Raw genomic sequence first — 23,413 nt, forward strand, 5'->3', positions numbered from 1 at the left:
GGTACTGATCATATATATATATATATATAAAAAGGTTAAAAAAACTCAAACCTCAACCATTGAGCAAAGAAGGTTTGCTTACAGAAGCCAATTTGGTCTTCAAAAGCACATTCAACTGAAATCAAGGTACCCGTAGCGTTATGGATACAGAAAGGTACAGCAATATCCACTGCAGCAGTGAAAGTGGCTTCCTTGTTTGGTTCCACATATCTTTGGAAGCATGCAGTGTCAAGTCTCACATTAACTTTATTTTTATCAGTTTTCCATTGTATTAAACTAATGTAATTATAGCTGCTATTTAATTTGCATTTATGTTTTCAATATATGTTCAAGTGACTTGATTTTTTTAAAAATTAGAATTAGCTCCCACTAAAGGAAAGGTTGGTGACCCCTATTCTAGGACATTATTGCAGAAAAATATCCCAGACAAGAAACCTTTCTGACATATGCTAGTCTGCTTGTCCCAATCTGTATGAAAGCTAAAATCTCCCATTGAAACCACTCTTCCTTTACTACATGCTCGTCTAATCTCTGCATTTATACAATCCACCACTTGATAGCTGCTAGCAGGAGGCCAATGCCCAACTCCCACTAGCCTGAAATCCTTGGCAATTTCTTAATTCTACAGAAAGTCTCCACTGCCTGTTTATTTGCTATATCCTTGCTCTTCATGATGATTTCATCCTTAAATCACCAAGGCTACTCCTCCCCATCTCCCATCTTTCCTATAGGCCTTATACCCTAGTATATTTAGTTGCCAGTTCTGATCATCTTGCAGCCATGTCTCAGTAACAGCTACCATGTCATACACTCCAAGTTGAATTTATGCCTGGCAATTCAATCTGTTCCTTGTTTTATGTTTGTATAAACAATTATTTGGGCCACACACCCCTAACCTGTCTTCCTGCTCCAATATTTTATTCACATTTCTTATTTCTCTCTCCTGGTTTTCCCTTTACCTGTACACTCTCCTTTTCATTAGTTTAAAAAACTATTATCCTACTTTTTCCACCCGAGCCTTCCTCACCACTTATAGTGGTGCATGAAGGCAGCTCACCATCACTTTTTTTTTTATTCATTCATGGGATGTGGGCATCACTGGCTAGGCCAGCATTTATTGCTCATCACTAATTGCCCGAGCAGGTGGTGGCAAGCTGCCCTCTTGAAACACTGCAGTCCATGTGGAATAGGTACACCCACAGTGCTGTTAGGAAGGGAGTTCCAGAATTTTCACCCAGTGACAGCAGCGATATAATTCCAAGTCAGGAGGATGTGCGCTTGGAGGGGAACTCACGGGTGGTGTTCTTATGCATCTGCTGCCCTTGTCCTTCTAGTTGGTAGAGGTCATGGGTTTGGAAGATGCTGTCTAAGGAGCCTTGGTGGTTTGCTGCAGTGCATCTTGTAGATGGTACACACTGCTGCCACTGTGCGTCAGTGGTGGAGTGAATGAATGTTTGTGGATGAGGTGCCAATCAAGTGGGCTGCTTTGTCCTGGATGGTGTCCAGCTTCGAGTGTTGTTGGAGCTGCACCCACCCAAGCAAGTGGAGAGTATTCCATCACACTCCTGACTTGTGCATTAAAGATAGATGGTGGACAGGCTTTGGGGAGTCAGAAGGTAAGTTACTTGCTACAGAATTCCCAACCTCTGACTTGCTGTTGTAGCCACAGTATTTATATGGCTACTCCAGTTCAGTTTCTGGTCAATGGTAACCCCCAGGATGTTGATGGTGGGGGATTCAATGATTATAATGCCATTGAATGTCATGGGGAGACTGTTAGATTCTCTCTTGGAGATGGTCATTGCCTGGCACTTGTGTGGCATGAATGTTACTTGCCACTCATCAGCTCAAGCCTGGATGTTGTCCAGGTCCTGCTGCATTTCTACATGAACTGCTTCAGTATCGGAGTCATCATGAATGGTGCTGAACATTGCACAATCAGCAAACATCCCCACTTCTCACCTTATGGATTGAAGCAGCTGAAGATAGTTGGGCCTCAGACACGACCCAGAAAAGCTCTTGCAGTGATGTTCTGGTGCTGAGATGCTTGACCTCCAACAACCACAACCATCTTCCTTTGCACTAGCTCCAACTCCAACCAGCGAAGAGTTTTTCCTGATTCCCACTGACTTGGTTTTCCAGGGCCCCTTAATGCCTTACTCAGTCAAATGCCACCTTGATGTCAAGGGTAGTCACTCTCGCCTCATCTCGAGTTCAGCTCTTTTGTCCATGTTTGAACCAAGGCTGTAATGAGGTCAGGAGCTGAGTGGGCCTGACAGAACCCAAGCTAAGTGTCACTGAGCAAGTTATTGCTAAGCAAGTGCTGCTTGATAGCACTGTCGACGATACCTTCCATCACTTTACTGATGAAGTAGACGGAGAGCAGTAATTGGCCGGGTTGGACTTGTCCTGCTTTTTGTGTACAGGACATACTTGGGCAATTTTCCACATTGCAGGGTAGATGCTTGTGTGTAGCTGTACTGGAACAGCTTGGCTAGGGACACAGCAAGTTCTGGAGCACAGGTCTTCAGTACTATTGCCAGAATGTTGTCAGGGCCCATAGCTTTTGCAGCATCCATATTAGTGAAGAACAATGCTCTATGAGCCACTGCAATATACTGAAGTTCTATGCTCTATGACCTACTGCCATTTATTGAAGGACTCTGCTGTGAATCACTGCTGTCGTTTCTTGATTTTACACGGAGTGAATGGAATTGGCTGAAGATGGCATCTGTGATGCTGGGGACTTCAGGAAGAGGCAGAGATGAATCATCCACTCGGCACTTCTGGCTGAAGATTGTTGCAAATGTTTCAGCCTTTTCTTTCGCACTGATGTGCTGGGCTCCCCCATCATTGAGGATGGGGATATTTGTGGAGCCTCCTCCTCCTGTTAGTTGTTTAATTGTCCACCACCATTCACGACTGGATGTGGCAGGACTGCAGCGATTAGATCTGATCCGTTGGCTATGGAATCGCTTTTCCCTGTCTATCACATACTGCTTATGCTCTTTGGCATGCGACTCCTGAGTTGTAGCTTCACCAGGTGGACACCTCATTGAGCTATGCCTGGTGCTGCTCCTGGCATGACCTCCCACACTCTTCTTTGAACCTTCTCTAGAGCAATTAGGTATTGGCAATAAATGCTGGCCCAGCCAGTGACTATCCCATGAACGAATAATAAAAAAAAAGTACTGCATTAGAGAGTCAGCCTAGATTATGGGCTCTGGAGTGGGGCTTGAACACTCAATGTCCTGAGGTCATGAAAGGCACTATATAAATACAAGACTTTCTTTGACTCAGGAGAGTGAGCAACTAATTGAGCCATAATGTCAAAATTATTTTTTATAATATCTATGGCCTCTTCATCCATTGTTGTGGTTACTGTTTAAACTACAGAAAGGCAGCTCCCAACTTCCAGTTCTCTATTCCAGCCTCAACACCTCCACTTTTGGTTCCTTCAGCTTACACCATCAACACAACTTGACCAATTCCTCAATTGCATCCATCAGTTGAAATGGAGAAGCAAGTTTAATTTCCCCTTCTCCTGGTCAAAATGGGCCATTATCATAATAACTCCAGCTTTAACTTCATCACAAACTCAACACAGCAGCAGGTGAGGACACCACACAATTGTCTATTCTTCCTCAAATAAACCTGGTTATCTCCCTACACCAAGTACCTTTGATCTATTTTACATGTAGAACAGTGCTACAAGAATTCCTTTTTTGCTATTCTCTTCAATTCTCCCCAGATGTCAATTCAAAATGGTCACAAATGTACAATATCTAATAATGCCCCATCTAGCACATCCTGTTTACACAACTGCTTCCTATTGTCACATTAGTTACAATTGTGTTAACGTTTTACATTATGAACTCCTATATATAGAAATGCCTATGAAGAGCGATCGGGGAAATTGGGCCTGTATTCTCTAGAGTTTTGAAGAATGAGGTGATCCCATTAAAACCTACAAAATACTGAAAGGGATAGACAAGATGTTTACCCTGGTTGGGGAGTCTAGACCGGGGACACAATTTCAAAATAAGGGGGAAGCCACTTAGTACAGAGATGAGGAGAAATGTCTTTACTCAGAGGGTTGTGAACCTTTAGAATTCTCTACCCCAGAGGGCTGTGGAAGCTCAGTCATCGAGTATCCTTAAAGTAGAGATTGACAGATTTCTAAATACCAATGATATAAAAGGGATATGGGGATAGTGTGGGGAAAAACATATTCGTAGTATTTAGATGAGCACTTGAAACGCCATAGCATACAAGGCTGTGGGCCAAGTGCTGGAAAATGGGATTAGAATAGGTAGGTCTTGATGGCCGGCACAGACACGATGGGCCGAAGGGCCTGTTTATGTGCTGTATGACTTTGACTCTAAAAGACATTGAAGTGGATGATCAGCCGTGATCACGTTGAATGGCCTGCTCCTATGTTCCGATGTAAACAGGTCATTCTGACACCAGTGGCAGCTGTGCAGCAGCTCAGTTTACATCTCCCAACTCCTCAGCTTAGTTTAACTCATACTCAATTCAAATCTCTACTGCCTAAATTGCCATAAAGCTTTGCCATTTAAAATACAATACATTGTTGTAAAATAAAAATGCTGCAATGTACGACGCAAGAAAAAGTGAATTACATCTGCCTGGTCCACTTAGTCCTCTAACTTCACTTATGGAGAGTCCAGAATGTGTGTAATGCTACTAGGGAAAGGCAAGTTGCTTCCTTCTGTTCTATAATTTAGAACAAGAAATCGGAGCAGGAGGCCTTTCAGCCCCTCGAGCCTGCTCCACCATTAATTACGATCATAGTTGAACTACCTCAATTCCACTTTCCCACCCTATCCCTCAATTTCCTTAGTTCCCAAAAATCTATCGATTTCAGTCTCGAATATACTGAGCATCCACAGCCCTCTGGGGGGTAGAGAATTCCAAAGATTCACAGCCCTCAGCGAGATTTATCATCTCAATCTTAACCGGAGACTATGAATGCAGTTCTAGACTCTCCAGCCAAGGGAAACAACCTCTTTAGCATCTACCACATCAAGCCCTCTGAGAACTTCATACGTTTCAATGAGATCCCCTCATTTTTCTAAACTCAGGGGTATAGGCCCAATCTACTCACTCTCTTCATAGGACAACCCTCTCATCAAGAAATCAATCTAGCAAACCTTCGCTGTACCACATACAAGTCTATCCTTCTTTAGTCAAGGCCAAAACCGTTCACAGAACACTAAGTTGACATCACACCCAGAGTAATGTTTAACACATGTATGCAGTTATCTATATGAAAAAAAAGAGTTTTAAAAAGGTTAATGGGTTTTCCTTTAATAAAAATTATACAGTATGGCCATTGAAGAGAAAAAACATAACAGGTTAACAGATTAGCAGTTTTAAAAATCCATTTATTCATCCCACAAGTCTCACCTGCCTTCTGTTACACTATGGCAGGTACAATGGTCACCCACTGCCCAAGACTTCAGCATTAAAAAACAGATAAACTTCCCTCATCATGAGATTTTGGCAATAGAGCAATGACAACTTGCTGTTCTCAGTTCAAATCAGCAACTAAAGGATTCCCCCAATTATCTCTGATGGATCAAGCCTCAGAAGCACTCAACCCTCCCGATCCCTGAACCCCAAACTTTGGCAATGCTCAGAGTCCAGACAACAGAAGAATATTTCAAGTCAACAAGCCACAAATATCAGGGCAAGAAAAAGCACAGTCCATCTCCGTAGCTAAAAAGGATCAATTAGCCAATAATGCTAAACAACATTTGGGAGTCTACCTGGAATAGGGGCACAGAAGAATCCATCAGAGCACCAATCACAATTGAAGATACAATACAGGGGATATTACCTATAGATAAATGTGGGACTTCATTTTAAAAAGGGAGATAGAGTATAGTTTCATACAGATTGAGAAAAAAAAATTATATAAAACAAAGCTGTTGTCAGGGACATCTGAATGGTATTGGGCAGTTGGATCTCAACTGCGTGGAAAATAAAAATGACCAGACTGATCGGCTTCATGTTGGATGGGTCCTTGTATGTTAGAAGGGCTAAGCCTGGCCTAGGACATTAAAAAGCCTACACTGATGAAAATGCATTTTCAAAATGCTGATTTTGAGACCGTTGCCATGACCACTTTCTGCAGACACCACCTGACATTTTCTAGGGCTCATGTTTGTGCAACAGGAGAGGCTGCAAAAGCTCATTGGGAGAAATATTGACCATTGCTTTCATGGGACCATAAATACATTTATTTATACATCAGAAATAAACCAGCAATATCTAAGAGCAGAGAGATGACTGCAGTCAAAGATCAGGTTCAGAGATACCACAGCGGTTAAAGCACCTTTATGATCCCCCAAAGTACAGAGAACAGGACTGCAAAAATAAACTTGACCTTTCCAAAGCTCCAATTACTGGCAGAGAAACCTGGTCTCAAACACTTGTGCTCGTTTTTCATTGCTGCTCCTTGGCACATATTTTAAAAAGGATGTTTCCTCTCCCTCCCTCCCCCCCCCCCACCCCCGCCCAAAACACTAGATGAAACAAACAAGAGAGATACAGTGATGCTTCAAGTTTGACTTCCACACAAAACGAGAATACTCAAGTAAAATGGACCTTAAACCACAGCTTTGAATGGGGCAATGGCCTTGAGATTATTTGGTAAGATTGCTTTCCTCAAAGGCAACATCTTTCAGAGACACGAATGGAAATGTTGAGGGCAACAGTTTGAAACAAAAAGCAAAAAAGGAAAAAGACTGCAGATGCTGGAAATCGGAATAGAAAATACACAAGTGAAAAACACAACAGGTCAACCAGCATCTGTGGCGAGAAGAGGGGGTTTAATGTCTTGGTCAGAAATGCTAACTTGATCTGTGTTTCCAGCATCTCCTGTTCCTTAATCTCCCATTTTCAAAGCTCTTTCTACAGCAAGACCTTTCCATCAAACCTTTTTTATTTTGGCAATCACAACTATTGAAAAGAAAGCAGTGCGAAGTTTCAGAACAGTCAAGATTAGCCACCTTTGAAGAATGAACGACATTTCCAACAAGCTGCATTCGCAGATATCTCTAACTATAAAAAGCCTACATGCAGAAAAATATATTTTCACCCCCACCCCCCACCCACCCCACCTCCAATCAGCCAAGCAAAGAACCGATTCTGCAGCTGTCTGGAAGATGGGTAGTGAGATCTTCAGTTCCCTGAAGGGCTGATACCGAGACGAGTGCTTTAGGAGTACATGGTGAGCTGCAGCCACTAGAACAGAGAACAGGAGAAGGTCATTAGCCACCATTGCCTATTTGTAACATCAGTGCTCACTTTCCATCATCATGGTATAAGGTAAGCTATAGACATACTTGCTACACACCACAGTCGTTATTTTACTAGACTGGTAACCTAGAGGCCCAAACAAAAACAAAAAATCCAGAGAACACAGAGTTCAGATCCCACCACAGCAGTTTGGGAACTTGAATTCGGTTTTAAATTTTTTTTAAAAATCAGGAAATAAAGTTTAAAAAGTTGGGCATCACTAGAAGTGACAAACTGTTGGATTGTCAAAAATCCAAATGGTTCATTTATGCCCTTTTGGGAAGGAAACCTGCTGTCCTCATGTGACTGAATCTTATCTGTCCTCTGAAGTGGCTGTGAAAGCTCTTCACTTGTATCCAGCTCAACTAGGGATGGGCAATAAATTCCAGCCTTACCCACATTCAGAAAAATGAATAAAAGCATAAAATGAAACTCTTATCTCTGAAGGAACCTTCTCAGTTATGGACAGTGCAACTCAGCAACTTCTTCCCTTCACACTTTCAAAAGAAGTCCTAGTTTTAGTTGGTCAGGTGTCTGACTAGTGGACAAGAAAATTGTTGGTCTGAATGTAGAATGTACACAGTTCCTTACAGGGAGGCTCCCTGCTTGATAAAGCAGGAGAACCAAAGATTGAGACTCATTTGAAGGACAGTAATCAAACGGAGTCATATTCAGCTCAGCTGTCACAAGTGGAGAAAATGCAGCTTCACCAATGGTGAAGCTTAAAACTCATTGTCACTCATTGGAGATAGTCATAGTCAAGGATGACCCATAGAAACTTTACACTTGATCAAATTATCAAATTGCATTTTCTTTGGCTCAAGTGACTAAACATGCCAGCCAACATGGCACCTGAATAGGCTGAGCCAAGATCTCACACCAGGTTTACAAAGAATAAGCAACAAGGATCCCAAAGACGAGGTAAAAACAGATGCTAGATGGTGGATATCCCTGTTTGAATTGTAATGCAGTAAGGGACAACTTCTGACCCTACCTCCACTATGTTAACTCTGATGCAGCCTGTGTCATTCTTATCCAAAGCTTTGAACGATCCTGCAAGTGAAACAGAACATTAGTGAAACCTAACCAGTTCTTCCCAATAATTTGCATTTGTCCATTAAAAGACACTGTATAATGCCCTGAGGCACTTCAGTGAGATTAATCAAACAAATTTGACACTGAGCCACACAAGGAGATATTAGGACAGGTGACTAAAACCTACCTCTTTGACCAAGATTTTGAAGGAATATCTTAAAGGAAGAGAGCTAAAAAAGGTGAAAAGGTTTGGAGGAGAGGGAATTCCAGAGCTTAGGGCCTAACCAGCTGAAAGTACAATAATGGAGCAAAGAAAACTGAGGATGCACAAGAGACCAGAATTGGAGGAACAGAGGTTGTTGGGCGAGAGGAGGTTAGAGAGACAGGAAGGAGTGAGGTCATGGAGGGATTTGAAAACAAGGATGTGAATTTTAAAAATCAAAGCATTTGCAGACTGGGAGCAAGGATAGGGGTGATGGTTGAACAGGACTTGGAGAGTTTTGAAGGAGCTCAAATTCACATTTTCACTTTAAACAGAGGCTAATTGGTGCTGTTTGCAGGCTTCTAAATCTAAAGGTAACAGATTAAAACTTAGACGACTAGACAGGGAAGGGAAACGGTGCGGGGTGGGGGGGGCGCGCTGGAAGAGGGATAAAATAGATAAAAGAATTGTAGCTTAGTTATCATTTAAATCAATGATCTGGAATGCACTCTGAAAGGGTAGTGGAAGCAGATTCAATAGTAGCTTTAAGAAAATTGGATAAATACTTAAAGGCAACAAATTTTACAAGGGTACAGGGGGAAAACAGCAGGGGGAGTGGGCTTAATTGGAGCATTCTTTCAAAAGAGCTGGCACTGACACAATGGGCCAAATGGCCTCCTCGCATGCTGTACGATTCTCTAATTCAATTAAGAGTGAACACAGCAGCTTGCTCTGCTGCTTACAGGTTCCAAAGATTGTTGGTATTTTCCTTCCCTCCACACAAATTTACACAAATATTTTGTTTTAAAGTCAGTTTGAGGTCGTAATTAAAAGTACAGCTCACTGCAGAAAAATGTGCCTTTAACCAAATACTTACAGGGAATTGATCATTTGCAGTATGCACAAAACCAAGACCAGATGTGAACCAGAGACTCTGCTATCCAACGCAAGCAGCTCATTTCCATTTTGGGAATCACAATGTTTGGATCTCATCAGCTTCTACAAAACTCAATATATAGGCAAGGTCTGTCATGTTGTTTCCCCTCCCTCTGAACTTTCTGTCCAACCTTCTGCCTATGAGCTTCACTAGATCCCTGAACCCTGGCACCTTTTGACCAGGCAAAGGTGTCCTGTTTACATAGGACTATAGAATTTACAGCAGAGAAACTGGCCATTGGACCCAACTGGTCTATGCTGTATATTAAAGGCCTGCTCAGGTCTGCAAGTGAAACCTGACCCAAGCCCGACACAACCACACCTGACCTGAGCCAGAGTCCTTTCATTTTTTTCCCGCGCCCGACCACCGGAATATAATCAACTTTATTTAGTGCGGAGTGTTTCCCGCCTTGACATCCTGGCGGTCATGGTGTCCGACCTGCCCCGAAAAAGCAGCCCAACCCGAACCCGCCATGTCGTCGGGTCTAGGTCAGGTAGCTATGCTCGACTGCATATGAGTTTCCTTCCATCCCTCTTCATCTAACCCTATCAGTATATCTTTCTATTCCTTTCTCCCTCTTGGATCTATCTAGCTTCCCCTTAAATGCATCTATGCTATTCACTTCAACTCTTCCATGTGGTAGTGGGTTCCACATTTTCTCTACTCTAAGATAAAGATGTTTCTCCAGAATTCCTTATTGGATTTATTACTATCTTATAATTATGGTCCTTAGTTTAGACCTCCCCCACATGTGGAAACTTGAATCTACTCCATCAAATACCTCAATAATTTTATTTTTTTTTATAAAAGAGATCTCTATTAGGTTACCCCCATCTTCCCTTTTCTAGAGAAAAGAGCCCCAGTCTGTTCAGTCTTCCCTGATGAGTATAATCTGAGTTCTGGAATCATCTATGTAAATCTATTTTGCACCGTCTCTAGCGTTTCAGTATCCTTTTTATAAAAAAATGTGCAAACTAGTATGCATAGTGCTTGTATTTTGGTTTGTTTTACTTCAAGTTCTGTACACAGCAACAACCTACAAACAGCTCCAATATTGCTGCTCTGCACAACCCAAAGACAAATTCACAAGTTTATTCCAATCAAATTGGCCCAGTGCTCTTAATTCCCAGAGGCAAGGATACCAGTCAACATTGCAACAGTGTTGCAAACAGCAAAAGGTTACAACAGAATCCCACTCACTGATCATCGCATCTAGTCGGACTAAGCAGGCAATGTAGTTGTCGAAGTCCATGTCACCAGATTCATTGGCATATCGGCGATACAACAATCTGTAAAGTTCATCATTCAGGGGATATCCTGAGGGAGAGACAAGGAGAGAAGGTTAACTTGGTCAAACTCTGGCCTCTCCTCATGGTGAACTGCTACATGCACCCACTGCAGAATTACAACCTGCAGTCATGATATACAAGACATTTCTAAACCACACAGAAGTGGAGGTACAAGACTTACTGCAGGTCAATCTTCACTATTTATAGCTCTCTCCAAAAGATCTTTCAGTATACTGCACTGTGCCAACTGCTGTCCCAAACCTCTATCCATTCACAAGTTCTTCATTTGCAAGCTGACAGTGCAGTCTGCTAAGTGGCACATTTTGTATCCCATTATCACCTGACCACACACCAGCACTTTTTCCAAATAGGAGTCACTAGACAGCAATCAGGAGCAAGAGCCTTGGCCAACTTGGCCAGCCTTTGGGCAGCACAGTGGCTAGCACCGCAGCTTCACAGCTCCAGGGACCCGGGTTCAATTCTGGGTACTGCCTGTGAGGAGTTTGCAAGTTCTCCCTGTGACCACGTGGGTTTTCGCCGGGTGCTCCGGTTTCCTCCCACCGCCAAAGACTTGCAGGTGATAGGTAAATAGGCCATTGTAAATTGCCCCTAGTGTAGGTGGTAGGGAATATGGGATGACTGTAGGGTTAGTATAAATGGGTGGTTCTTGGTCGGCACAGACTCGGTGGGCCGAAGGGCCTGTTTCAATGCTGTATCTCTAAACAACTCTTTGCCTCAAGACTGTAGCATCAAGATCACTTAACTGACCAGCAACCCAAACTACAACAGCCAGGTGTGTACAGTTACTTAAAAAATTCAGGATGTGGGCATCACTGGCAATCATTTATTACCCACCCCCAATTGCCCTCGAGCGGGTGGTTCTTGAACCGCTGCAGTTCATTTAGTGTAGGCATGCCCACAGTGCTGTTAGGGAGGGAATTCCAGCATTTTGACCCAGCGACGATATAGTTCCAAGTCAGGATGGTGTGCGACTTGGAGGGGTACCTGCAGGTTGTGGTGTTCCCACACCCCTGCTGTCCTCCAGGTAGAGGATGCAGGTTTGGAAAGTGCTATTGAGGATGCCTTAGTGAGCTTGGTGCTATAACAGCTAGTGATGGCCACTGACAAGCTTTTAATAGCTATTTTATATAGTAATGGCATCTATTATAAAACACTTATGTTTATCTTAAGGGCATTGAGGATAGGAAGCATTTGGGGTGGTTTCAAAGCAGTAAGTCTGAAAATCTACAGACGTTGCTGAGGCAATTCAGTTAGCAGAGGAGTGCTGTCCATTTGATAATGTCTCAATTTACAGAAAATATTTAATAAGGTTCCATTTGAGACTTTTAAATGATTAAGGTACTGAGATAATAAATCAGCTGATAGAGGATGCTTTTGCACTTGAAAGTAAAGGATAATGCAAAAAGATTTTCTACCTAGCAGAACGAAACCTAGTGGACATTTGCTGGAGGGCTTTTCTAAAGTAGGGCATGTCTGGTTATTATAAAGTCCGCTGATGTTGATCATGCTGACAAGAGACCAACGCACGTGGGCAAATGTCATGGATAGACTAGGAACGTCCCATGGACTTTATGCCATGCAAGAGCAGAAAAGATGAGAATTTTTTTTTTAATTTAATGCAGTGAGCTGGACTGCACTGCTAAGCAAAAAAGGAACAGCAGATTTAGTAGTAACTTCCAATAGGGAATTGGGTAAATTCTTTAGAAGGAAAATTTTGAAGGGCAATGGGGAAAGAGCAGGGGAGCGAGACTAAACAGATAGCTCTTTCAAGGAGCCGTCACAGGTACAAAGAACAGTACAGCACAGGAACAGGCTATTCGGCCCTCCAAGCCTGCGCCAATCTTGATGCCTGTCTAAACTAAAACCTTCTGCACTTCCAGGGTCTGTATCCCTCTATTCCCATCCTATTCATTTATTTGTCAAGATGCCTCTTAAACGTCGCTATCGTACCTGCTTCCACCACCTCCCCCGGCAGCAAGTTCCAGGCACTCACCACCCTCTGTGTAAAAGAGCTTGCCTCACACATCCCCTCTAAACTTTGCCCCTCGCATCTTAAACCTATGTCCCCTAGTAACTGACTCTTCCACCCTGGGAAAAAGCTTCTGACTATCCACTCTGTCCATACCACTCATAGCTTTGTCGCCCCTTCACCTCCGTCGTTCCAGTGAAAACAATCGGAGTTTATCCAACCTCTCCTCATAGCTAATACCCTCCAGACCAGGCAACATCCTGGTAAACCTCTTCTGTACCCTCGCCAAAGCCTCCACATCCTTCCAGTAGTGTGGCGACCAGAATTGCACGCAATATTCCAAGCGTGGCCTAACTAATGTTCTGTACAGCTGCAACATGACTTGCCAATTTTTATACTCTGCCCCGACCAGTACACTGGGATGCCTGGCTTCCTTCTACTCTATGATTCTCTGATCAATAAAGCTAATCAAATATTTGTGGAATTTAATTAAATGGGAATCCATGAGAAATACTTTACTGTAATGGAATTCTGTTTTGAGACATCATGCAACAGGCTAAAATTGGGCCAGGGTGGTATGAAGGCAAGACACATGGATTTATGCCCCCAGGCTCCTTGTCTGTTAAGAATCCAATTTCTAGTCATGCCATTGCAAGAGAGTTCTGATGAAGGTTATGCTCAAAACATTAACCTCCTTTTGCTATTGCTGTCTGCCCCACTTCCGGTTTTCCCTGATCTCTCAGATCTGCACTACTTGGATGTTTGGAGGATGCACCAACAGAAGCTGCTCTAGCCTGCCATCTAGTGTTTGGTGGTGAAACTGCATTAGAAAAGGTCTGGAAGGTTACCTCAATCTTGCCACAGGCAGCCATTCAGCCCATCATGCTTGTGCTGGCCCTATGAACAAGCTATCAATAAAGCCAAACACCATTCTTTCCTCCCCACCCCCCCCCCCCCCCTCCTCTCTCTTTTCCATCACCTGTTCTTCAGCCAAGAATGCTACAAAGAAATACTACCTATAATTATAGAAATTAAGTTTTGGGGAAATCACTATTTACAATACAGAAACAGGCCATTTGGCCCAATGCCAGTGTTTATGCTCCACACGAGTCTCCTCCCACTATTTACTTCATCTCACCCAATCAAAATATTCTCTATTCCTTTCTCCTTCACATGCTTATCTGGCTTCCCCTTAAATGCATCTATACTATTCACCTCAAGCACCATGTGGTAGAGAGTTCCACATTCTCATCACTCTGAAGTTTCTCCTGAATTCTTTACTGGATTCATTAGGGACTACCTTGTATTCATGGCCACTAGTTTTGGACTCCCAAGTACATCCACCCTATCAAACACCTTCATAATTTTTTTTTTAATAAAAGAGACCTCTATCAGATCACTCCTCAGCCTTCTCTTTTTTTTTCTAGAGAGAGAAAACAAAGAGTCCCAGCCCATTCAGAAAGGGGAAACAGATTAGGAATTAAATGACAAGAGCAGCAATTGGTTACATTCTTTGCCATTTAAACTGGGGAAGTGTTGAAAAATGCTACAAAAACGTGCCCTAGGCTCTTCCTCACTGTCCCCATTGTGGAGCTACAGGCCAGCCAGTCCATTCCATTCTCACACATCTCACCTGCTGCTTTGAATGCCCCAGGCAGCTCCTGGCTGTTAATTGTTCCCGATTGGTCAGCATCAAATCTTTTGTAGACAGCCTGCGGAGGAAATTACGCAGTTAGTTCAAACAGCACACATGGCCAGGGTGGCTACGAGCAGGGCACTGATGGCACAGGCACAATAAAGGGCACAGATTCACATTATTCAGCCGAAACTGTACCTACTCTTTCTGCAAGTGCCCAAACAGACAAATGTGTTGCATGCCGCCAAGGCTGGCATTTGTTGCCCATCCTTAATTGCCACTGAACAGAGTGGCTTGCTAGGCCATTTCAGAAGGCAGTTAAGAATCAACCACATTGTGGTGGGGCTGGAGTCACATCTAGGCCAGACCAGGTAAAGGACAGCAGATTTTGTTCCCTAAAGGAAAATCAGTGAACCAGATGGGTTTTTATGACAATCGATGATAGTTTCATGGTACCATTACTGAGACTAGCTTTAAACCCCATTTAGAAAGTTAACTCATGTCTGGAATATTCAGAGAGATGGCACTTAAGAAACCTATGGGGACAAAAAACACGTGCAAGTACCCACGTGGAAGCAGAGGTTGGGGAAAAAAAGGTCTGTGGGCCTGCAAGTTGAATGCATCCCAAAGCTGAATGGTCAGAGAGGGAGAGAATTTACTGGGTGAAGGATAGTTAAAGTTTACTGGTGCTGATTGCAAGGATACCAGAGTATCAGTAACAGGATTGTGATTTAACGAGACAAATTCAGCAAGATTCATGGTCCACGCTGAGAAACTAGGGAATTACAGCAGAGCTGTGAAATAGAAGCGATAAGAAAAGGGTATAAAAAGGGAGGTGGTCGACATCTAGACAGAGAGCGTCTTCCACACAATAAACCCACTTGGCATAGTTCAAAGGTCAGAAATAATCACCGTCTCCTGTTGGTATTTTATTACCATGTTCTCCTATTACTAGAGTCAAGTTGCAACTTTGCCGATTTGGAATCAGTGTTATAGATTCACTTGAATTTCACTTTATATATAATTCGACAGGTTTGAGCCCAAATTATATTTAAGAGAGAGTGATCGATTTGGTCAACCCAATCATTGAACATGGGACTTTCTGATCCATATGACTTAGTGACACGACAGTCTAATCAGGGCACAATCAGCCCGAGGGAAACAATTCCCCAATATATACAGAGCCATATATAGACACAGGTCTTAGTTACTTACAATTATTTACATTCTGCTCAAACGCATGCAACATACCTGCCACAACTTAATCTTGTTCCAAAGGTACTTAAATTCTTCAAAGCCCAGCCTCCCAGTGCTGTCGGCCTAAAGTGCACAGTTAAGGCAGTGTAACCAACTGAATTAAATACACCAGACACTCTCCATTACAGCTTACTCAACCAAAGGCTTCAAACAGGCCTCGAGTTGGGAATCTCCAATACAGACATATTTAAACTTTAAAAGTGAAGCAAGCCCACCCTCCAGGGCTCAATCTTCCTAGTCAGCAGCTCAAACAGCAGATAGCCCCTCCAACTTCTGACGGTGCAGTCACACTTCTGTACGGATGCCCAACACTTGACCCAGGTAAGCATTTACAGGTGGAACCCTGGATGTCAAAAGTATCAGCAGGCTATTTAATTGAGAACATTGGGTGCAATGGGACAAGCCAATTGCTCCAGTCCAATTCAGTCCCAGCATGGATCATTATACACAACTTGCATTTACATAGTATTTTCAATGTAGTAAAAGGTCCCAAAAGTACTTCACAGGAGCGTTAATAGACATAATTGGACACCAAACACACAAGCATTTTGGCAGAAGGAATAGAGAGGCAATATATACTTAATGGCACAGTTCTAAAGAGCATGCAGGAACCCAGGGATGCATTTGCATCAATCTTTGAAGGTGGCAAGACATATTGAGAGAGTAGTTAGCAAAGCATATGGGATCTTGGACTTCATAGAGGAATTGAGTACAAAAACATAATTATGCTGAACCTTTATAAAGCTCTGGCTAAGCCCCAACTGGAGTATTGGGTCCAATTCTGGTCACCACACTTTAAGAAGAGTGTGAGAGTCCTTGAGAGGGTGCAGTGGAGATTTACCAGGATGGTTCCAGGGCTGGAGGATTTTAGTTACAAGGTTAAGTTGGAAAAGCTGAGTTTGTTCTCCTTAGAATAATGGAGATTCAGGGGAGATTTAATAGAAGTGTACAAGATAATCACAGGCTTAGATAAAGGCAGACAAGGAAAAACTGTTCCCATTAACAAATAGTACTCAGACTAGGGGACACATTGAAAGTAATGGGCAAAGATGATGTGGGGGAATTTGAGGAAGCACTTTTTTTTGCATAGCAGTTGGTAATGACCACAAGAGTGGTGGAAGCAGAGACGATCAACAACTTCAAGAGGAAGTTGAATGGCCACCTGAGAGAAATAGACTTGCAGGGCTACGCGGAAAATAGAGCCGGGGAGTGGGACTCACTGCATAGCTTTGTGGAGAGCCAGCATGGACTCGATGGATCAAATGGCCTCCTTCTGTGTCATAAATGAGACTCAAAGGAGACTTCTGGACAGATGACCAAAAGCTTGGTCAAAGAGGTATACTTTAAGGAGCATCCTAAAAGGAGGAATGAGGAAGTTAAGGAAGGGAATTCTAGAGCTTAGGGCCTCGACAGCTGAAAACATGGCCACCAATAATGGCGTGAAGAAATTTGGGGATGTACAGGTCAGAATTGGAGGAGTTCTCAAAGGGTTGTAGGGTTTGAGGTGGAAACAGAGCAGTTGAGGCTTTGGAGGGATTTGAACAGAAAATGAGAATTTTAAGTGTAAGACATCACTGGACCAGGAGCCAATGTAGGTCAGTGGTAATTGGGGTGTTGGGAGAACAGGACTTGGTGAAAATTAGGTTACAGGCAACAGAATGAACAAGTTTATAGAGGGTGAAAGATGGAAGGATTATAACAATATCAGCAACTTGTATTTATATATCACCTCTGATGTAATAAAATATTCCAAGGTGCTTCACCGGAGCATTAGAAAACAATACGATTCACATAAGGAGACATTGCAGCAGGTGTCCAAAAGCTTGGTCAAAGAGGTCAGTTTTAAAGATTGTCTTCGAAAGAGAGAGGGAGGTAGAGAAGTGGAGAAGTTAAGGAATGGGAAGGTATTCCAGGGCTTAGCCAGCTGAAGGCACGGCCAACAACGGCAGAGTCATTACAATCCGGGATGCTCAAGAGGCCAGAATTGGAGGAGCGCAGGTATCTCAAGAGGGTTGCGGGCTGGAGACTAGAAATAGAGAGGGACGAGGCTATAGAGGGGATTTGAAAGCGAGGATGAGAATTTTAAAATCGAGGCACTGCTTAACCTGGACATAAGTCACTGAGCAAAGGGGTGATTGGGTTTCGGTGCAAGTTAGGACACTGGTAACAGTGTTTTTGTATGGCAATTCGCTAGCTACAATTAGACAGACAAGAATGGAACCAGGCGAGTGCAGTCCCATCCAGCTGGATGGTAGCAGAGGGGCGTTGAGGAGGATGGTGTGGTCAACCGTGTCAAAGGCTGCAGGAAAGTGAAGGACAAGGAGGGGTAGTTTACCTGTCAGAGTCACAATGTCATGTGACTTTGACAAGTGCTATTTCAGTACTGTGGCAGGGACGTAAACCTGACGTTTATTCTGGTTAAACTTCCCTTACCTAAATCAACTCAGATTCTCTAATTTGAGGTGAATTAATATTTCTGCAACAACCCCCCCTCTGCCCCCGATGAGTCAGCTAACTCAGCAGAAACCAGGGATGACCCATGTGATCTACCCAATCAGTATTCAGCCTATTAGAACAAAAGAACTGAGATATTAGAAACAGATGTGACCAACAGCCAACATATTGGAGATGAAGGTTAGTTTTGCCTTTTACAGGAGGATACATCCATGACAGCTACCATACTACGGCAGGACTCCAGGCTGAACCCATCAGTCTTCAGATCAGCATCTGCGGCAGAGAACAAAAACGGTCAACATCGCAATTAAATCCAGGAACCTATTGCATCCAAATGCTTGGCCCACCCAGGGAGCAGGGGCAGAGACCTCAAATCAATAGATTGGCATCTCACTACTGCACTGCTCAAAATTCAACACTAATCACTTTAGTGGAACCATTTCTGAAATATCCAATGCCCTAGTGTAAATCAACCAGAAGTGCCTCTTTGGAAAAAAAAAAAGAGGGGCATAACTAAAAAAACGTAACTATTTTTTGAAAAAAGAAAACAAATGCGAATATTGTTATTGGTATCCACTATGCATTCCAATCGCTGCAGTGGCCATTGGTCACAGAAGGTAAAGACTATTGCACCATGGGGCGGCACAGTGGCTAGCACCGCAGCCTCACAGCTCCAGCGACCCGGGTTCAATTCTGGGTACTGCCTGCGTGGAGTTTGCAAGTTCTCCCTGTGTCTGCGTGGGTTTCCTCCGGGTGCTCCGGTTTCCTCCCCCATGCCAAAAGACCTAAAGGTTGATTGGTAAATTGGCCATTATAAATTGCCCCTAGTATAGGTAGGTGGTAGGGAAATATAGGGACAGGTGGGGATGCGGTAAGAATATGGAATTAGTGTAGGATTAGTATAAATGGGTGGTTGATGGTCCGCACAGACTCGGTGGGCCGAAGGGCCTGTTTCAGTACTGTATCTCTAAACTAAACTAAACCTATTATTCCCAGGCAGTCTCCCAGCCAAGTAACAGCTAACCCTTACCTTGCTTAGCGTCAAAGATTGAACTGGATCAGACATTGTTTTTAAATCAGATTTAATCAACATGAAACACATTTACATTGTTGTAATCATTTTTTGTACCAGGCAAATCATTACTAGTGTTCAATTACAGAATTTAAAAGGACAGTAACATTATTTGTTTATATTGCACAGCTTTTCCTTTACCGTTTATTAGCTTCAGAAATTAAAGCTCAATTTGTTGTCCATGACGCATTGGTCAAAATATACATCATCCTTTGAAATGCATTCAGGTTTATTCTCCTTCCCTTACAAATCAGAGCATTAACTTCATTGAACTATCATGAATCGGACCACACTGAACATTAAGTTAATTATTGCTCCCCCAGAGTCAGGTGGCCCTACTATCAACATGAGCACCACAGAAGTCAACTAGTTTTAGTTCAGCAAGCAGACACCTATCCATAAGGGTACATGAGCATAGTGGTCATGTTACTGGACTAGTAATCCAGAGGTCTGAACCAATTTTTTTTTTTTTTTAATTCATTCATGGAATGTGGGCGTCGCTGGCTGGGCCAGCAATTATTGCCCATCCCTAATTGCCCTTTAGAAGGTGGTGGTGAGCAGCTGCCTTGAACCACTGCAGGCCATGAGGGGTAGGTACACCCACAGTGCTGTTAGGGAGGGAGTTCCAGAATTTTGACCCAGCGACAGTGAAGGAACAGCGACACAGTTCCAAGTCAGGATGGTGTGCGACTTGGAGGGGAACTTGTAGGTGGTGGTGTTCCCACGCATCCACTTTCCTTGTCCTACTAGGTGGTAGAGGTCACGGGTTTGGAAGGTGCTGTCAAAGGAACCTTAGTGTTTTTTTTTGATCTGGAGACAAGAGTTCAAATCCCACTATGGCAGCTGGTGAATTTAAATTCAGTTAATTAAATAAATCAGGATAAAAAGCTAGCATCAGTACTAATTCCCATGAAACTACTGAATTGCTGTAAAAATCCATCTGGTTCACCAATCTCTTTCACGGGAGAAAATCTCTGTCCTTACCCAGTCTGGCCTACGTGCAGACCCACAGCAATGTGGCTGATTCTTAACTGCCCTCTGTAATGGCTTAACAAGCCACAGTTGTATTAAAAACCCAATACCAGTGATTCAAGGCAGTTCATCACCACCTTCTCAATTAAGGATGGACAATAAATGCTGGCCTTACCAGCAATGAATGAATGAATCCAGTGAATGAATGAGAAAAAAAAAAAAGTTGCTCCGAAAAATCCCAAAAGCAATGGTGGCGTATCTCACTGACTTCTGTACGCGTCAGCAAAACAATTGAACAAACCGCCCCTGGAGACAGGGCTATGAAAATCAGACTAGGACAGTTATGTAGTGGGCCACAAATCTCTACTCCTGTGCTCCCCCCCCCCAAACCTAACACAAAAACCTTATTAACCCTTTGAGCATTGTAAAGGCCTGACAGGTTCTTGCCAAGCCCAGTGTTGAACTGTGGAGGTCGACAGCCTGTCCATGACCAATTTATTCAGTCAAGAGCTCTAGAGAAAAATCACATTTGTTAGAACTTTTCCCACAACCAAGGCTGTGGTTGTTGGAGGTCAATCATCTCAGTCCCAGGACATCAGTGCAGGAGTTCCTCAGGGTAGTGTCCTAGGCCCAACCATCTTCGGCTGCTTCAATGGCCTTCCTTCAATCATAAGGTCAGAAGTGGAGATGTTTGCTGACGATTGCACAATGTTCAGCACCATTCACAGCTCCTCTGATACTGAAGCAGCCAGTGTCCAGATGCAGCAACACCTGGACAACATCCAGGCTTGGGCTGATAAGTGGCAAGTAACATTTGTGCCACACAAATGCCGGGCAATGATCATCAACAAGAGAGAATCGAATCATCGATCCTTGATTTTCAACGGCATTACCATCGCTGAATCCCCAACTATCAACCTCCTGGGGTCGCCATTGACCAGAAACTGAACTGGTCCAGCCACTAAATGCTGCAGCTACAAGAGCAGGTCAGAGGTTGTGAATTCTGCGGCGAGTAACTCACCTCCTGACTCCCCAAAGCCTGTCCACCATCTACAAGGCACAAGTCAGGAGTGTGATGGAATACTCTCCATTTGCCTGGATGGATGCAGCTCCAACAACGCTCAAGAAGCTCGACACCATCCAGGACAAAGCAGCCCGCTTGATTGGCACCTCATCCACAAACATTCACCCCATCCACCACTGCACAGTGGCAGCAGTGTGTACCATCTACAAGATGCACTGCAGCAACGCACCAAGGCTCCTTAGATAGCACCTTCCAAACTTTAAATCTCTACCACTTAGAAGGACAAGGGCAGCAGATGCACGGGAACACCACCACCTGCAAGTTCCCCTCCAAGTCACACCATCCTGACTTGGAACTATATCGCCGTTCCTTCACTGTCGCTGGGTCAAAATCCTGGAACTCTCTTCCTAACAGCACTGTGGGTATACCTACATGGACTGTAGCGGTTCAAGAAGGCAGCTCACCACCACCTTCTCAAGAGCAATTAGGGATGGGCAATAAATGCTGGCCTAGCCAGAAATGTCCGCATCCCACAATCGAATAAAAATTAAAAAATCCCCGGACTGTCTCGTGTTTTGCAGCTAATGAATTTGAAGTGCAGTCACGGGACAAAGCCAATTAAGCAGATTTTAATCCCACCATAAGCAATTAGTGTGTTTGATGATGTTGGTGGAGAGATGAATATTGGCCAGGACACCAAATGGGACTCGAATTCAACATGTGAGCTGAAAGACCACAACTCCAAAGTTGCAGCACTGCCAGTGCAGGTTTACAAAAATGATACTTGGACTCCCAGTTAAGTCACATGGAGAGATTAAACAAACTAGGATTGTATTGAATTTAGAATGCTCAGCGGTGTTTTGGTCTCAGTTCAAGATATTAGGGGGAACAGATTGGGAGAATCTACTTTTGCTACTGAGGAGTCTCGGACTAGGGGCATAGGTCTGGCTCGAATTATTTTTGGCAAGACTTTCAGGAGTGAAATTAGGAAACATTCCTTCATGCAAAGGGGGTTGAAGTTTGGAACTCTCTTCCGTAAACAGCAACTGATGCTGGAGCAATCTTTAATTTAAAAGAAGAGATAGGTAGATGTGGAATTAAGGGATATGGGACAACGGTGGGTATGTGGAGTTAGGTCACAGTTCTGGAGTAAAGCTTGAACACTCAAACTCTGGCTCAAACATGAAGGCTACCAACTGAAGCATACGGATACATACAAGAAAGATTTCATTTAACCACATCATATAGCGATGCAGTGTCAAGGCCATGAAAAATAAAACCACTACTTACGTCTGCATACAATTTTGTTGAGAATATTCTTCAGCTCCATTGGACTCACCTCCATGTCCTGCAAAGAATCAGGAATCTTGATTACATCACAACACGTGGGATTTATTCCAAAAGAATATTGACTCCGACTGCTTTACAAGAGGAACACAAAAGAACAGGTGGCAAGAATTTTTCTTCACTCAGAACATCTCCCCATATTGAACATTAAACACAGATATCCAGTTCTCTTCACCTCCCTACTCCCCAGTAATGTCAATGAGAAGATACCATTTCACCAGAAACATGGATCAGGTCAATTTCTCAGTCCTACACATTTATGGGTTTTCTTGCATTGGAATGTAGACACTGCTGGTGGACATCATCTTGCTTTTATAGCTGAAACTCAATTGTACTGAAATGGAGACACTGTCTTCCTGGTCTATACAGAAGGCTACACACCATCTGTTGCCAAGGGTTGGATCAGCAATTTCTCAGGCACAAATCTTATAATTTTGTCAAATCACAAAAATGTGCATCCTATAGTCTAATGGAGACATTGGCGGGATTGTTGGGGTATGAGGAGCCAAAGAGAAGCTAGGCCTCATCTCAGTACTTTCCTGCATTAATGCACGAGGGGCAAGAAAGTAGAGTGTCTGCGTTGGGGGTGGTTGGGGGGGGCAGCAAAATGGATTTCACACCTCGTGGACTTATTGTAAATTAACAAAAAATAAGCACAAACAAAAAAATGAAGGCAGACTGAAGCAGATGTTCTCCCACGTAACTGTCCTCCAAACATGCCAACTCTAGCGAATTGATTACGAGAGGGGAAATTTCTCAGTCAACCTCAGCCTCACTCACAATCACGTGAGGGGGCTGTGGAAACTCAATTTTTCTGCTGCCATGGCAATAAAACTCACTTCACTCTGGACACCTACCTGCTGTTTCCTCTC

The 23,413-nt window shown here is 43.4% G+C and overlaps 1 protein-coding gene across 1 annotated transcript in view; it reads right to left on the reverse strand.

Annotated features, from left to right (window-relative positions):
* Positions 1 to 5,304: 5,304 nt before the first annotated feature.
* Positions 5,305 to 23,413, reverse strand: part of capns1b (calpain, small subunit 1 b) — a 30,909-nt gene continuing 12,800 nt past the window's right edge. The window contains exons 5-11 of the mRNA XM_068019168.1: positions 22,485 to 22,542; positions 18,335 to 18,399; positions 15,667 to 15,735; positions 14,413 to 14,491; positions 10,701 to 10,817; positions 8,321 to 8,379; positions 5,305 to 7,272 (exon numbers count right to left, since the gene is read on the reverse strand). Coding sequence (XP_067875269.1) covers positions 7,246 to 7,272; positions 8,321 to 8,379; positions 10,701 to 10,817; positions 14,413 to 14,491; positions 15,667 to 15,735; positions 18,335 to 18,399; positions 22,485 to 22,542 — 474 coding nt within the window. The 3' untranslated portion in view covers positions 5,305 to 7,245. The remainder of the gene's footprint in view (positions 7,273 to 8,320; positions 8,380 to 10,700; positions 10,818 to 14,412; positions 14,492 to 15,666; positions 15,736 to 18,334; positions 18,400 to 22,484; positions 22,543 to 23,413) is intronic.

Source organism: Heterodontus francisci, chromosome 40, assembly GCF_036365525.1.
Source record: "Heterodontus francisci isolate sHetFra1 chromosome 40, sHetFra1.hap1, whole genome shotgun sequence".
NCBI lineage: Eukaryota > Metazoa > Chordata > Chondrichthyes > Heterodontiformes > Heterodontidae > Heterodontus > Heterodontus francisci.